The sequence below is a fragment of the Juglans microcarpa x Juglans regia genome, chromosome 4D (assembly GCF_004785595.1).
Source record: "Juglans microcarpa x Juglans regia isolate MS1-56 chromosome 4D, Jm3101_v1.0, whole genome shotgun sequence".
Taxonomy (NCBI): domain Eukaryota; kingdom Viridiplantae; phylum Streptophyta; class Magnoliopsida; order Fagales; family Juglandaceae; genus Juglans; species Juglans microcarpa x Juglans regia.
In genome coordinates this window covers 33,065,316-33,081,536 of record NC_054600.1, presented here as the reverse complement: position 1 = coordinate 33,081,536, position 16,221 = coordinate 33,065,316, and the positions used below count along the sequence as shown (strand labels likewise).

The 16,221-nt window shown below is 37.6% G+C and overlaps 3 protein-coding genes across 3 annotated transcripts; all 3 read left to right on the top strand.

Moving 5' to 3' along the window:
- The first annotated feature begins 578 nt into the window (after positions 1 to 578).
- LOC121261198 (tRNA (guanine-N(7)-)-methyltransferase) lies at positions 579 to 3,596 on the top strand. The gene is made up of 2 exons (XM_041163440.1): positions 579 to 708; positions 2,624 to 3,596. Exon 2 carries the CDS (start codon positions 2,641 to 2,643, stop codon positions 3,400 to 3,402), a length of 762 nt encoding a protein of 253 aa, XP_041019374.1. The 5' UTR covers positions 579 to 708; positions 2,624 to 2,640; the 3' UTR covers positions 3,403 to 3,596.
- An 819-nt stretch (positions 3,597 to 4,415) lies between these two features.
- LOC121261197 lies at positions 4,416 to 7,308 on the top strand. Its single transcript, XM_041163439.1, has 2 exons — positions 4,416 to 4,784; positions 6,448 to 7,308. Exons 1-2 carry the CDS (start codon positions 4,577 to 4,579, stop codon positions 7,134 to 7,136), a joined length of 897 nt encoding a protein of 298 aa, XP_041019373.1. The 5' UTR covers positions 4,416 to 4,576; the 3' UTR covers positions 7,137 to 7,308.
- Positions 7,309 to 8,953: 1,645 nt separating this feature from the next.
- LOC121261196 (two-on-two hemoglobin-3) lies at positions 8,954 to 16,221 on the top strand. Its single transcript, XM_041163438.1, is given in 4 exon segments — positions 8,954 to 9,384; positions 14,574 to 14,704; positions 15,712 to 15,856; positions 15,981 to 16,221. Coding segments are annotated over 4 exon segments (519 nt in total). The 5' UTR covers positions 8,954 to 9,247; the 3' UTR covers positions 16,087 to 16,221.

Below are 16,221 nucleotides of genomic sequence, written 5' to 3'. Positions count from 1 at the left end.
TGAAAGAGAAATAAACATATAAACTGAGTGATACAACATTTATTAATCATTTGATATATGTTGTTTGAATTAAAGCTGATGTACATGCATGGCAATAATAAATGTTATAAAATTTATATATTTCTCCTCTAGCATTAATTAGGAGATCGATCTAATTTACTCCACTCCCTAGCAATACAACCCTCTTTTATATATATATCACAATCTCTTGGCATATATAGCTTAGTTTTATCGTTCATACCTTTCAATGATTGTTTAATAAGAGTATTTGTGACGGGGATATGATCATTAGATTAATAGGCCGATATATAACAACCTAACATATTTCTTTCAATAATCATAATAATAATAGTCTGAAGTGAAGAAATTAAGATACTAATTGTATGATATGCACGAGACACTGAATTTAAATATAAGAAAATTTGCTCCATTTGGTTATTTTACGTCGAATTTATCCTTGGTCCTAGAAATTTTTATGTATTTGTCAATAAGATTTTCCATGCACTATTTAAAGCCCAATAGAACTAGTAGATAATGGTACACAAAAAGCCCATCAATTTCCTGGGCTCAAGTTTGAAACAGGCCCATACTGACTCTCTTCCTCTCGCCCTATTAGACATTTCCATCCCAAAATTTGTTTCTCCTAGTCTCAGGGCAAATTCCGACTCCATTGAAGGGCTCGAGTCTTTATCCATCCAGCTCTATCGGGTATTTGAGTGCCTTCCCATCTCTTTCTTTATCCATATTTTTGCAACTCTTTCTTGGTGATTGTAATTCAAATCCTGCCTTACCTGAGAAATTCACGGCCATTGTAATAGGTTAGGTCTGTGCGTTTGTGTATATTTCTGTTCTACTTCCCTGTTTTTTGTTTTTAGTATGAGAAATACTAGTGTTATGTCTGCATGAATTCACAATATATTCTCCGCTTGTCGTTTTGCTTCGTCTAGATTCATGCAAATTAAAATGCTCACCTAGTGTTCGGCGTAACTCCCATCAACCGACTTTACGTTATGTACATACTCATGTTAAAGGGATGTTAGGATGGACTTCATTATTTTGTTGAATTGGAACCTAGCGTGTTTCCTTTACCTCTCCATTCTTGCTAGGATATATACTGTTTGGGTTTCTTGTTGTAGAACGTCGAAGTTCAAATTAGTTGGCCGTGTTCTTGTTCTTCTTACAGTTGCTGTCATATCATTCTGTGTTTTTGTTTGAAGGCTTTCGTACCTTATAGGGGATTTTTAGCTTTGCAATGTGCTTTTTTTTTTTTTTTTAATTTTATTATTATTATTATTATTGGCACCGGGTGTCCAGAACAGCATTCCAACTAATCCCGGGGTACACAGGCCCTTGACAAGAAATTTTCCGCAAGTGCACTTTAAGTAATTCAAGAGAAAAATCCCTCAGTCCGATGGCCCTAGAAATTGTTTACTTCGAGTAGCCTTATCCCCCATAAACTTTCCAAATACTGCAACACATTGATTTATTTATCCATGCTCTGTATATCAACGTTCTAGTCCTGAGGTATCTGAACCTGCCGCCCAAATTGGTTGGGTCACCTCCATTGAAAGAATCTTAGGTTCTATCCAGAATGTCCATTACATTAACCTGGCCTGCTTGACCCAAGAATTTTTGGAATTAGCATGTCTTTGTTGCTGTTAGGTACTTGTTCCCAATTCATATATTTGGTTAAGTGGTTTTGCGGAGTCATAAAGCTTGTTTTTCATAGGGTGGTGATCGTCAATCCAAATGTTGATCTTTGAATTGTGTTTTTAGATTGCTTTATTTAGTACATCCTCAATTTAAGCTGCAGTTGCTAGGTCAATTCAAGTGAACAATCTTAGAAGATAATTTCAAGAGAAATGACTTGCATTTTTTGTAAACATGAAAAGTGAATGTTGTCCCTACTGTGTCGGTATGGTAATTAGATCACCATGTGGAATGTGGTGGCTACTTATAAAGGCAAGGAGTTATATCTTTTACATATGAGAGGAAGGTTGTGTAGGGGAGGCTGTCAATGTTTCATGGACTTCTGAGGGTAGGAAATGGTGATCCCTACTAGTGTTGGTATTGGAAGAGGCTCTGCTGCCCTGCAAACCCATTAGCTTGACAGACAACAATGATTATATGGCCAAATACGTGATTGTCTAATTTGTCACATTTTCAGCCCTCTATTTGAAATGGATGGTCAAGATTTGGCTAAATCCACAATATATAAGTAGCCCTGAATTCCAGTAGATCTGAATCCCACTACACCAACCATTTGAAGGTTTATGTGAAAAGCTTGGGTGATGTTAAACTTCCTATTTTATTCCGTCTTAATGCATTTGTAACCGATTTTCCACTCTCAAGCTGTTAGTCATTTGGTTCCTAATTGCCAGCAGGGACAACCTGATTGAAATTATTACAGTTAAATCTGATGCACCCTGCGTTTTCTTACAATTTCTTGCTTCTTTTTTACTTAGAAGTTGTATGATGGTGAGTGCCTTTATGCTCAACATATGGCCTCTGAATAAGACTTAACATGAGAATTACGAAAAGAACATTATTCGATATTGCATTTTAGCCTCTCATTTTATGGGCATGGGTTTTCCCAAAAATCTTACTTGCTACTATTGTACAGCTTTGCAGAAGAAAGCCATGTTGGAAACCAAGGCAAATCCAAATATCAGCACGTCAACGGGCCTGCCTCGGAAGCGATTCTACAGAGCACGAGCACACAGCAACCCATTAAGTGATTCTCACTTCCCAGTGCCTATCTCCCCTAGTCATGTTGACTACTCCCTTCATTACCCTCATGTGTTCCTCCCCTCTTCTGATCAGAATGATAGCTCCAAAAAGATCCAGTTTGCAGATATTGGTTGTGGTTTTGGAGGACTGCTAATCAGTCTTTCAACCCTTTTCCCTGAGACCCTAATGATTGGCATGGAACTTAGGGATAAGGTTACTGAGTATGTCAAGGAGCGGATTTTAGCACTGAGGGTGGCAAATCCAGGCCAATACCAAAATATCTCAGTGACGCGGACAAATTCCATGAAATACATTCCGAATTACTTTGAGAAAGGACAGCTTTCAAAGATGTTCTTTTTGTTTCCGGATCCTCACTTCAAAGAGAAGAATCATCGACGTCGGGTGATCAGCACACATTTGCTAGACGAGTATGCTTATGCTCTTGGGGTTGGTGGGATCATTTACACAATTACAGATGTAGAAGAACTGGGAGAGTGGATGAAGGCTTGTTTAGAAAGTCATCCCATGTTTGAAGCCTTCACAGAGAAAGAGCTTGAAGCAGATCCAGTTGTAGAGCTCTTGAGTTCTGCCACCGAGGAAGGACAGAAGGTTGCTAGGAATGGCGGACAGACTTTCCAAGCAGTTTACAGACGCATTATGCCACCATTATAATACATAGAAAATTTAAGGTTGCTCAAATGACAAATGCAGTTGATTAATCGGATCATTAACTTGGCACGGTAGCATATATTGCTGTTCAGCAAGTTTTCAGGCGGATCGTCTGGTTTTTGAAAATTGTATTTTGCTCTTTTCTTGTGATATTGAGACTACTACAAACATTTTCGGGAAGTTGATAGTTTTTCCAATTGACTTCCAATTTTGTGATGTTTGTGGCCAACAGGCCGACGGGCTAAAGCTCGATGATCTTACTAGTCATATTGTTTGACCGGTGGAAACCAGTGATGCTGCCGCGTAATGAGGTTTCACCGGAGGTCCTTCCCAATGTTGGGGGACAGCCGTAAAGGAGGGGACCACCCCCGGCGGAGGGGCAGCCTATCCCTCTTGGCCTTTTCTTTTAATTTTTTAAATGCATCTGAAAATTTTAAAAAAAAATGCATATTTTTAATTTTAATTGTTTTAAGATTTTTTTTTTTGTTATTTAAAATAACTGGTTTTTGTTATTTTTTGTGGTTGATCAACTGTGAAAATCTATTAGTTAAAAAATTCAATTCTAAATATTGAGAGTGAAGAGGAATATGCTCATTAAGGAATTGAATTTGTCTATTTTAATAGAGTAATGCTCGCGTAAAGAAAAATTAGTCTTTTCATTTAGGTTTAGATTTCTCTTATTTTTTTCAAATAAAGCATGTGAAATTTGCTTATTTTAAGATTTTAAAAAACTCTGCACATTTTTTTTTTTTTAATAAGTAGAATCTATCGTTAAAAAAAATTAAGTTTTTTACTTAAATTTTAGATTCTTATTTTTTTATTTAAAAGGAATTCACAAGCCTTATTTACTTTAATACTTGAAAAAGGGAAAAAAAATCCGAAATTCACGTGTAAAAATCAAACTTTTTAGTTTTTATGGTAGGTTCTGTTATAAAAAAGCATGTACAAATTTAAATTTGTACGACTTAAAATTATATTTAACACTATTTTTTAATATATATATATATATATATTTTTATTAGCCCGGTATACTTCGGTGCTGTCGGATATCGTAGAAAACGTGACGTATGTGGGTGATGCGGAGTAACAGTTGGGGGATCAAATATCCGACCCGAATCAAACAAAGGGGGATAAATTATTCGCGATCTACATGAGCTCATAAGAGGGAGTAAAGGATATGGCGACCGACGTTAGAGAAGCCCGAAGAAGGAAGATCTTGGAGCGTGGTTCCGACCGTTTAGCCCTCATAGCGGGTCGGCTCCAAACCCTTCCTTCTTCTTCCTCTCAGGACGAAAATGCAACCACCTTGGGCTCAGACCCGCCGTCCCAAGTGGTGATTCCCAGTGATCCAGATCTCCAACCCCATGATTCCAATCAAACCACTGGTACCCCCTCAATCTTTCTCTCTATGTTTGGTTGAATTTCCGAAAAATGTTCTGGGAAAAATGTTTTCTCGAGATAGCAGATTAAATGTATTCAGTAAGTTTAGCAAATAGCGGTTTGGAGTTTTGATTGCCGAGGTTTTAGATGACCGAATGTTTCACTTTTACTAAAATTCAGCAAGATAGGATATTATTGTCAGTGGAAAACATTCTGTTAGGAATTCCTTCCACAATCAGATGTCACCTGTAAAGATTTCTTTGATCGTTTTTGAGATATTTTATCCTTTTTAAAATTGTTGATTTTACTGATAACAAAACAGTAGTTGATCTTATTTTGTGGAATATCATATCTTGTATGCAAGTACGATTGAATTTTAATTGAGTTTGCATTCTGTCCTCAAGCAAGGTTAAGGCGCCGTTTGGTTGACAGATTCAAATGAGATCAATTCAGTTCAGTCTAATTTTAAATAGAGTCTAACATCGAAATACTCAACTCTCAAATTATTAAACTAATCTCAACTCAAAACTTCCTTACACATGGGACCCACAACCTTTTTCAATTCAACACTTCTTTACACGCGGGATCTACAACCTTTTTTCACTTTCCATAAATACATATAAATTCATCTTAACATCAAAATACATTTAAACCCATCTTAGGTAGACTTCACAAAACTCATTCTACTATCTCAACTTATTACTATTCATAAAGAACTCTACTGAGCTCAACTCAACTCAACATCCAAACACAGCCTAAGTTGATCTCACCAATCATACCTTAATATGATAAGTTTTAGATAAAGATACCAAAAATTCTCTTCATACATCTCATCAAGTTCACTTTTGCTGCTGGCCATTTTTTTTTTCTTTTGAAGAATTTAGTCTACATGGTCTGTTTTTTCTGCATGGGAGTTTGATATGGTGGAATTTGGGTTTTCTTTCATGTTGGTGTGTCTATTGGAAATCTGAAGGATTCCTTAGGTTCTCTCTTTTATACTTGTACTTGGACTTTGCCTGATTAGTTGGTTTAATAAAATTTCTTTCTACTTTTAAAAGAAAAGGACTCTTTAGGTTCTTTGGAGTCCAGTCTGGATGTTAAGGATGGTTATTTGCCAATACTATTTTGGAAAGGTTTCTACTTATCAAAAACTATTTGTTTCTACTTAGTGAATCTATATCCAAGGGTAGTAGCCCTTAAAAACAAGGATCAAAGTACACAAATACAGTGCCTTGATCAGTAAGCTTGCTTGCCGTTCTAAACAGACTAAACTTGTAGTGGTTAGGTGTGGTAATATACAGTCTTTTTGACAGGTGATATGAATGAGTGAGCTGCTGGAAACAAGGCTGGTATGTGGGTTTTATCCATCGGAAATCTGGCCCACTATAAAACAAATTTAAATGCCACGGTTTTACTTATCTTTGACATTTGTAGTTTCCTTATCTCAAAGTTTTCTTTTGGAACCTGAAGGGTAAACACTAGGTTTCAGTTTCACCTTTTTGGGTAGAACTGTTAAAGATCCAGACGCCCCATTTGGGGCTATAGGTGAAGGTGGCAATGAACTCCGCGCTACGACTTGTTTGTATTGTTATGTTCTTCTATTCTTTGTAAATGGAATTTGAAAATTCATATTATCACTTCATGCTCTTGGGTCCCAATTGTCTGCAGTTCCACTTCATGGAGATGATAAAGCATCGGGTTCTTTGTTGCTAAAACGTGATTCCATCTCTAATGTGAGTGAGACTAATGCTTATGATGGCGGAAGCAACATAACGCCTTCCATACATCAATGCGAGACGGGCATCAAAGCCGTAAGAGCCCCTAGCTCAGAAGTCAGTGGCAAAGAAGTACATTCACCTATGGTCTCACTCATAGATCAAAATTCTTCTGCTTCTACTTTGAGCTTAGAACAACATTTAGAGCATCAAACACAGCGACACAGATTTTTCACTCCAAATCAGATAAGTTCTGCAATTACAGCATCAGAGAATACCCGCCTTCTGTGTTCAATAACAATAGCCCTTTTAGTTGTGTTATCGTATCAAGGATTTCCTTTACTAGGCAGCTACATCATAAAGACCATAATAAGCTTTAGGCCGCTCTATCTACTTTTGCTGACCAATGTGACGGTTGTGCTCGCACGACTTCTTTTTTATAAACAAAGAGGTTTTGAAAGGGCTGCCCAAGATGAAAATGAAGCTTCTTCACTCAATGGATTCGGTTGGGCTGAGCAAGTGAGTAGGAGTTTGGAGACAGGTTTGGTGATGCAGAACGCTCTTAACGCTGTGTTTATGGATTGCAGTGTCTATGCAATTGTTGTCATATGCGGCCTCTCCCTTGCACAGCTATTCAACTAATCAGCTGGTCCGTTTGTTCATCTTCGTCCATTTTGGTTTATATCATTGTCCGAATGGGATCTTGGTGACATCGGCCAACCTTTCCCAGAACTAATTCTCTTTCGTGCATTAGTTTCATTTTACGGACTTGCCTTTGCGACTATAAATACATGTCAAGAGATATTGGCTGGCACATTTGCTTTTTTGAGAGAGAGAGAGAGAGAGAGATTGGTGAGGGCACATCGAAAATATATTTGCATCACACATGACTCGACAGAGGAAGGCAAATCAATAGTATTGTTCTCTGTCTATAATCGCCAAGTTATTTCGTAGCCATTGGCTAGAAACCCTTCCCAGTTCTTGCTCTTTCAATTAAAGGAGAGTGAGAGGCTGAGAGCATAGGCTTAATGTAGATACACTTTATTTATAGGCAAGACTTTATTGATGAAAAAGAAGTACACAACAACCCCCGACCTTTCTCAAAATGGATTCCGCGATGCTACTTTCTCATGTTGTATTCTTAAAGGAGTGATTGAGAGCTTGTCAGGCGGTTAGACGTTCAGAGAGATCATACCTCAACAAACCTTGCAACAAATTAGCAAGGGAAGATGTTGAGGACTCAAGATGCTGAGATACCCAGACCCTGCATAAAACAGCATTAGTCATCGTAACATAAAAATTTGCTACCAAACCAAAGCTACTAAGGGAGAAACTAACCTTTAGGCGGTCAAGAAGCTTATTGACAGCCTCGATTCTCTCCCTTGAAACTGCTCCGCTCCTCCCGGCCAATTCAATCGCAAACCTCGCCAAAAATATTTTTCAGCACCTTTACTTTACTGCATATGACAACAAAGGCAAGCAAACTTATAAATATATGATACAGTGAAACATAAATTATATCCCTTAATGTTTCTCTACAAAAGTGTTGCTCAATCAGTGTATGGGACCTTCGGGAACAAGCAACTAAAAATAATAAAATTGAAATGAGAATTTTCTTTTAAAACAATAACAATGAAAATATTCAGAAACTCAGAATTTTAAACACACCGGTGTTTCGACCTCACCTCACCTCACCCACTTAGCCCATTGGATTATATGTCTTTTAAAAATTAAAAAAATCTTCAAAGGTTTTAATTTTATTAATTTAATGTACGTATTTAAATAAAAGAAAAATGATAAAAACACATCACTTTTCATAATACTCTACACACCAATGTTTTAAAATGAGATATTTTTGTAAGATACTTTATAAAATCAATATCATTTTACATAAATATCTTTATTTTACAACATATATTATAAAATGTATTGTATGGATATCATTACTTAAAATTAAATACAAGGATGCAAGTCTTTTTGAAAGATTTATGATAGTTTTTGTAAAAGTAGGTTGCTTGTTGAAAGAATAATAATATCCTTTTAATTGTCTCGTTTGTTTTTGTAGATGAGATGAAATAAGTTGAGATTAAAGTTACAAAATTGAATAAAGTATTATTAAAATATATTTTTTAATATTATTTTTATTTTGAAATTTAAAAAATTAAATTTTTATTTTATTTTATATTAAAAGTTAAAAAAATTATAATAATTAGATAAAATAAAATAAAATAAAATATTTTTCAAAAAGTTGTTTGAAAATAAAATATTTATTTTATCTTATCTCATTTCATCTCGTCTAATCATTACAACTTTCTTAACTTTTAATATAAATAAAATAAACAATTCATTTTTTTAAATCTTTAAATAAAAATAATATTAAAAAATATATTTTAATAATATTTTATTCAACTTTTTAACTTTAATTTTATCTCGTCTCCGAAAATAAACGAAACTTAAATATTATATATTTACTCCCAAAAAACTAGAGTATACAGTAACACGGCATAGAAAACAGCCCACAGTTTCAAGTTTCAAACAAGCTGAAGCGGTAGTTAGAGTTGTTAACGTTAATATAAAAATAAAGAATCCCCACACGCCAAAATAAAGAATCCCCCACACACGTAAAGGCGTGCAGTCCACGCGACTCGCCACAAAACTCATAAAACACTCGAAAACAGCGGCCTCTCCCGTGTTCGGAACTGGATACGTAGACTGTGGACGGAGAAAGGAAGGAAGCGATCGAGCGAATAAAAATGCAGTCACTGCAAGCCAAGGCCTCCGAGTGGAGTGGAGTCAACCAAGACGATGCCTTTGCCATTGATGACGCCAATCTGTTCCAGAAACTAGGCCTCCGGACCTTCATTAATCTCTCCACCAATTTCTACACCAGGTTGTTTATCTATTTTTTGGTGGAGGATACCGTATTTTACTTTACGAGCTTTACAATGGAACAAACTGTAGAAATTTTCTAGAATGTGTAGTTTTGAATTAAAGAAATTAAGAGAAGAGAGAAATAAAGGACATATTGCTTCTGTAAATGATTTCCCACACAGTATTCAATATCAGTCGTGCCTTTATATAGGCATAAGGTTACAAGCAGAGCAATAGAAATAATACAAAAATAGAAAGGGAATAAAGTTTGTTACAATAGTTGTACAGTAGGTACAAATGACAGAATTGGCAGCACTAGAGCATTCCTGAAGATTCTGAGGGCACGACTGAGGTGTATTCTTTTAGCTTTTTATTTTTTTTTTTTTGTCTGCTGTGATGCATTTGATGAGCTTATATTAATACACCCCCTCGAGTCCAATGGAGTGTCACACACATTGAGACTCGTCCTTAGAGAAGAAAACTTGTCAGCAATTAAGGGTTTTGTAAAAAAATCTGCAAGGTGATCTTTGCTACAACAAAAAGAAACCTGAAGCGTCTTGGCAGCCACCCTGTCTCTGACAAAATGAATGTCTATGTCCAAGTGTTTTGTACGTGAATGATAAACAGGATTAGAAGTAAGGTATGTCGCTCTCAAGTTATCACACCATAAGATTGGTGGATGATGAAGAGAGATTCCAATTTCTTTGATCAATGTTTGTAACCAAATGAGTTCAGTTGTGGTGTTGGCTAGAGATCGGAACTCAGCCTCTGTACTTGATTGTGCAACAATGTGCTGTTTACGGGAGCTCCAAGAAATTAAGTGATGACCCAGAAATATGCAAAAGCCTCCGGTGGAGCTTCGATCATCGGGGCACCCCACCCAATCAGCATCCAAGTAAGCATGGAGAGTGAAATCAGATTGTTTTGCAAAAAAGAGACCATGATTGATGGAAAATTTTAGGTATCTCAGAATCATTTTTACAGCAGTCAATGAGTAAGTTTAGGATCATGCATAAATTAACAAACCTTATTCACAGCAAATGAAATATCTGGTCTAGTTAGGGAAAAGTATTGAAGGCTTCCAACAACACTCCTGAACAAGGTAAGATTATCAAAAGAGGGAGAATCAAACTTGGAAAGTTTAGTGGAGGCAGATATAGGTGATGAAATGGGATTGGCTTCAGTTATGTTGGTTTTCTTTAGGATGTCAGATATGTATTTTCGTTGGGACAACAACATACCACCAGGTAAACAATCCAATTCCAATCCAAGGAAATAAGACAGACATCCTAAATATTTGACAGGAAAAGCTTTACTGAGATTGGTAAGAAATTTATCAAAGGCAACAGATGAAGGGGATGTAATAACTATGTCATCAACATATACTAATGTAAAGATGCAGAAATTTTCTCCATGAAGAATAAGCAGTGATGGATCCCCTTTTGAGGTTGTGAAGCCATAGTTAAGAAGCCAAGTACTCAGTTCAGAGAACCAGGCACGTGGTTCCTGTTTGTGGCAATAAATGGCCTTGTGAAGTTTACACACGTAATCAGGATGGTTGACGTCAACAAATCCACAGGGTTGTTCCATAAATACAGTCTCATTGAGCCTTCCATAAAGGAAGGCATTTTGAATATTAATCTCTCTTAAAGACCAATTTTGAGAAATGGCAATAGAGAGGACTAACCGAATGGTGCTGGGCTTTACAGCAGGGCTGAAGGTTTCGGTGTAGTCCACACTAGGCTGTTGATGAAAGCCTTTTGCTACAAGCCTAGCTTTCCTCCTCTCAATCGACCCATCTGAGTGAAGCTTAGTCCGAAAGACCCACCTGCAACCAACGAGATTAAAGGCATGTGTAGGGGGAACAAGTGACCACGTTTTGATTTGAATGAGAGCATCATACTCCCTGGCCATGGCGTTTTGCCATTCGGTGAATTTGGAAGCTACGGAAAAGGACGATGGCTCATCGGGAATAGTTTTGGTGGAAATGAAGCAAGTTCGAGACGGGTAGGGGATGGTGCCATTGGTGAGGACACGCGGACGAGAGGAATTGATATGAGAATGTGTGATTATGGGTGATTGAGGAGGAATGAGGCACAGTGAATGATGAGAGGATTGAGGCACAAAAGAGGCATCGAGAGGAAGGGAAGATATCGGCGGGGAAGAAGAAGTAGTGGGCTGAGATGAATGGGCTGGGCTGGAATGACTGGATTGAGGTGAGTTTCTTTGGTGTATATTAGATGGACTGAGTGAGGGTGTTGGAGATGAGCTGAGTGGGGAGTTTATGGGATTGATTGAGTGTGGGCTGGTTGAAGGAATTGGAGGTAGGCCTAAGATGGAGGGTAAGAGACATGGAAGAGGAACGGTCTGGTTAGTGGGCTGAGATGTGGTGGGGTTAGATGTCTTGTATGGAAAATTTTGTTCTGCAAAAATAACGTCCCTAGAAATATAAAGACGATTAGTTTTGAGATCAAGACATTTGTAGCCTTTATGGGAGGAACTATATCCAAGAAAGATACATGAAGTGGACCGAAAATTTAACTTGTGTCAATTGTAAGGGCGTAAATTGGGCCAACATTCACATCCAAAAATTTTAAAAAAAGTGTAATCCAGTTTTTTGTGATGGACCATGAAATATGGAGATTTATTGCGTAGAACAGGTGTGGGAAGTAAGTTGATTAAATAAGTGGCCGTTTGAAATGCGTCATCCCAAAAGGAAAGAGGTAGAGAAGCTTGGGCTAAAAGAGTAAGTCCAGTTTCTACTATATGGCAATGCTTTCTTTCAACAAGCTCATTTTGTTGATGGGTGTGAGGGCATAAAAAACGATGAGTAATGCCAAGATTTTTGCAAAGAGAGGTGAGAGAATGAAATTCTCCACCGGCATCAGTTTGAAGTGAAATTATTTTGCTATTAAAGAAGCGTTCAGCAAAGCTAATAAAAGAAGTAAAGGTAGACAAAACATTCGATTTAAGTTTGAGAGGAAAAATCCAAGAGAATCTAGTGAAATGATCAACAATGGATAAGTAATATTTGAAACCATTTTTGGACATAAAAGGAGTTGGACCCCATACATTGGCCCAAATTAATTCTAGGGGCTTAGTGGTGCGAGTAGAACTTAAGGAAGAGGGCAGTTGGTGTGCCTTAGCCAGAGGACATTCGGGACAAGTGAAGTTGGAGTCATTGGGGAAATAGAACAAGCAGTTGGATCGCAGAATTCATGAAACCAGATGGAGAGAAGGGTGCCCAAGTCTTTGGTGCCATTGACTGAGTGTGGTTTGTTCTCCAAGAAGAGCCTTTGGGGAGGAGGAGAACAAGGGAGGAGGGGACTGGTGGAGACCATCACGGACAGGACCGCTGATGAGGAGCTTCCCTATGATTTTGTCCTTAACAGAGAAATGATTGGAATGAAATTCAAAGAAACAAGCATTGTTAGAACAAAATTGAGAAACAGACACCAAATTTTTGGTAATAGTTGGTACATGAAGAAGTTTTGAAAGATGAAAGGAAGAGAAATTGGAAAGTAAAGAAGAGTCACCAACGTTTTCAATAGGCAGTCCATTCCCATTGCCGACTCGAATTTGGTTGTTTCCTGCATAAGGTTCTGAGGAGAGGTTTAAATGGGAAAGATCGCTGGTGATATGATGGGTAGTGGCGGAATCAAGGTACCATGAAGAATCAGTGATAGTGGAAGGAAAGGTGTAGTTGGCGGAAGGGGTGGTGGAAAGGGAACGAGGTGGTTCGTACTGGTAAGCATGGTCAAATCTAGAGTAACACTGAAGAGTTGTATGACCTGTTTTGGAGCAAACCTGATATGTAGGGCGAGGAGAAGTTGATTGTGAAGTGTTATTTCGAAAGGGATGAGACTGAGATGGTGAAAAGCGTCCCCTATAGGAACCTTTGATTTGGCCACGACTGAATCTGTTCCCCCTATAGAAGCCTTTGCCTCGTTGGTCACGAGATTGTCCAATGCTTAGGTTCACTGATGGTTCAGGAGAGGTGAGAGAGCTAACGTTGCAAGAGGTATGGTCATTTGACTTTCATGAATGAGAAGGAGGTGATATAGTTTAAGGGAAGTGATAGGCTTGGTTCCTATGGTTATTGAGGTAACAAATGACTCGTACAAAGGGCCAAGGCCATTTGGAAGATAGGTTACAAATTCTTTGTCAGGCAGTGGGTTCCTAGTGGCTGCCATGGTATCAGCTAGCATTCTAACTTTGCTGAAAAAGTCAGAAACAGATTGCTCTCCTTTGGACAGGTTGGTAAGTTGAAATCTAATTTGAAACTCTTTTGCTTGAGAGTGGGAACTAAACATGGATTCAAGTTTAAGCCATAGTGCTCTTGAGGTTTCTGCAGAAATAACATGACCAATAACCGAGTCAATAAGCGAGGAAAACAAAATACTAAGAATCATTTGATCAGTCTTTTGCCAAGAAAGATAAACGGGATTGTTTTTTGGTGTTGAGCTTGAGTTTGTTGAAATTGTTTTGGGAGGGATGATCTGGGTTCCATCTACAAAGGAAAAAAGGTCTTGTCCTTTGAGATAGGCAGAGATCTGCACTTTCCAAAGCAGGTAATTATCTGGGTTTAATTTGATTGTGACTATATGAGAGAAGGAGGATGAGATAGAGGTAGGAGGAGGGGTGAAGGTTGAAGCTTCTATAGTCATGGCAAAGTGTGGATCGAGAGACTGCTAGTCAGCAGCTCTGATACCATAAAGAAATTAAGAGAACAGAGAAATAAAGGACATATTGCTTCTGTAAATGACTTCCCACACAGTATTCAATATCAGTCGTGCCTCTATATAGGCATTAGGTTACTAGCAGAGCAATAGAAATAATTCAAAAATAGAACGGGAATAAAGTTTGTTACAATAGCTGTACAGTAGGTACAAATGACAGAATTGGCAGTCATAACAGAATTGGCAGCACTAGAGCATTCCTGAAGATTCTGAGGGCACAACTGAGGTGTATTCTTTCAGCTTTTTTTTTTTTTTTTGTCTGCTGTGATGCATTTGATGAGCTTATGTTAATATGAATCTTTTGATTTCTCAGCTTCGAAACTTAAAGATTTCTCTGCTACCAAACGAAGCCTTTAATTTAAGAAAAATTCTAGACATAAGCCTCACACTCTGCACACCACTTAAAAACATATGATTTTACTTTACTTTGAAATAATGATTTAAGGTTTTTGGCATGGAAAAAAACCAGGGTATATGATGATGAAGAGGAATGGTTCCGGTCAATCTTTGTGAGCTCAAAGAAAGAGGATGCTATTCAAAACCAATACGAATTTTTCGTGCAGAGAATGGGAGGGCCTCCTCTCTACTCTCAGCGAAAAGGTCAGCAGTCTTTGCCTTATATAATTTATGCTTATCCTTCATATGCTGGTTTAATGGATTGTGAATTTCTTTGGTTTCTTTTATAATCCATAACCTACTCCATATACAGAATGGCATACTCGTCCTTCTCAAATAAGAACCAAGACATTTTTAAGAACGATGATTGATTCATTCCTATAATCCTTTGTTCTACATGTATGGTGTTGTTGGCTTTGTGGATATCCTTTTTCGCTGTCTATTGTGTGGTGGAATCTAGTTTCTGTTTTAGTAATGGATCACCGTGCCTTCTATTGTGGGCTCTGTAGCTCTGGGCCATGTAAGTTCTGATTTCCCATCTACGCTTTGTCATTTGATTTGTGGTTACCGACCAAAACAACTTTGAATTTTGTCAAACAGTTTGAGAACATGTGGCGGCTGTGGGTAGCACTTGCCTATTAAACTCGAAGATGAACCATACCTTTCATTTTGTTTCCTAAAAGGCATCTGAGAAATTATTTCGCCTTAGTGTCAAGCTGATTACATATTTGCTCATGGCAAAACGATGAATTTTTTTTTTTATAAGTAATAAGAGATTTTATTAAGGCAAGTAAATAGGCATAGCCCAACTACACTAGAAGTATACAAACAGAAACTCCTAAATACAAGCTAGGGACTAGGAGCTGGGAAAGGCTGAAAGAAAATCAGGCAAAACGATGAAATTAGAATGAGTATCAGAAGAACTCTCAAGCATACTGAAATTACAATCTCCAAAGGGGGGAAAAAAAAGAGAAGTGTTCTTGAGCTCTATTAGCCATCAGCAGTTATTCTTCTCTTTGGTTAAAAAGCTCCCTAAATTCTCCTAGTTTTCTAATCTTGTGATGTCTCCATTTCCTCTTCTTGCATACACTTGACATGTCTACCTATGTCAAGGCAACTACTTTATGAAGCTGGTCTCTATATGCCAAAAATTGGTCACTATTGGGATTTAGCATGATCTTTTGTTCCCTTTTGACTTCAATATTTGGCAGGCCATCCTGCTCTGATTGCACGTCACCGACCATTTCCTGTCACACATCGAGCTGCGGAGAGGTGATTACATCACATGCAACAAGCATTGGAAAGCACCCCAGATATTGATGCAGACTCAAAACTTAGAATGCTGAACTTCTTCAGGTACAGAATTTTCGAAGTGACCTATTTTCCCATGTGTACTCACATCTTATAGAATTCACTTTTATTTTTCCTCTCTTTGTTCAGATTTCATTTAAATGTTATGCCTGTCCCTTGTGTTTTTCAGGCACACAGCATTCTTTCTTGTAGCTGGTGATGAGTTGAAGTGTCAAAACCAACCACCGTCGTGTAAGCATGGGAGCAGTAACCAGCTGCCATCTAAAACTTCTTAATAGACCTTGCTTATTCAGGCGTGAGAAAAAGCAATATACTATGAATCATCAAGCCTGTTGTTGTAGAAGGAATACTTTTTTTTTTAGTAATAAGATATTATATTGATATAAAGATGGGCATAACCCAGGTACACT

What these genes read in the sequence shown, in the direction of transcription:
- LOC121261197 (XM_041163439.1), top strand. Translation starts at nt 4,577, where the DNA reads ATGGCGACCGACGTTAGAGAAGCCCGAAGAAGGAAGATCTTGGAGCGT. An exon ending in TGATTCCAATCAAACCACTG is followed by an intron (nt 4,785 to 6,447) that starts GTACCCCCTCAA and finishes AATTGTCTGCAG; the next exon opens with TTCCACTTCATGGAGATGAT.
- LOC121261198 (XM_041163440.1), top strand. Translation starts at nt 2,641, where the DNA reads ATGTTGGAAACCAAGGCAAATCCAAATATCAGCACGTCAACGGGCCTG.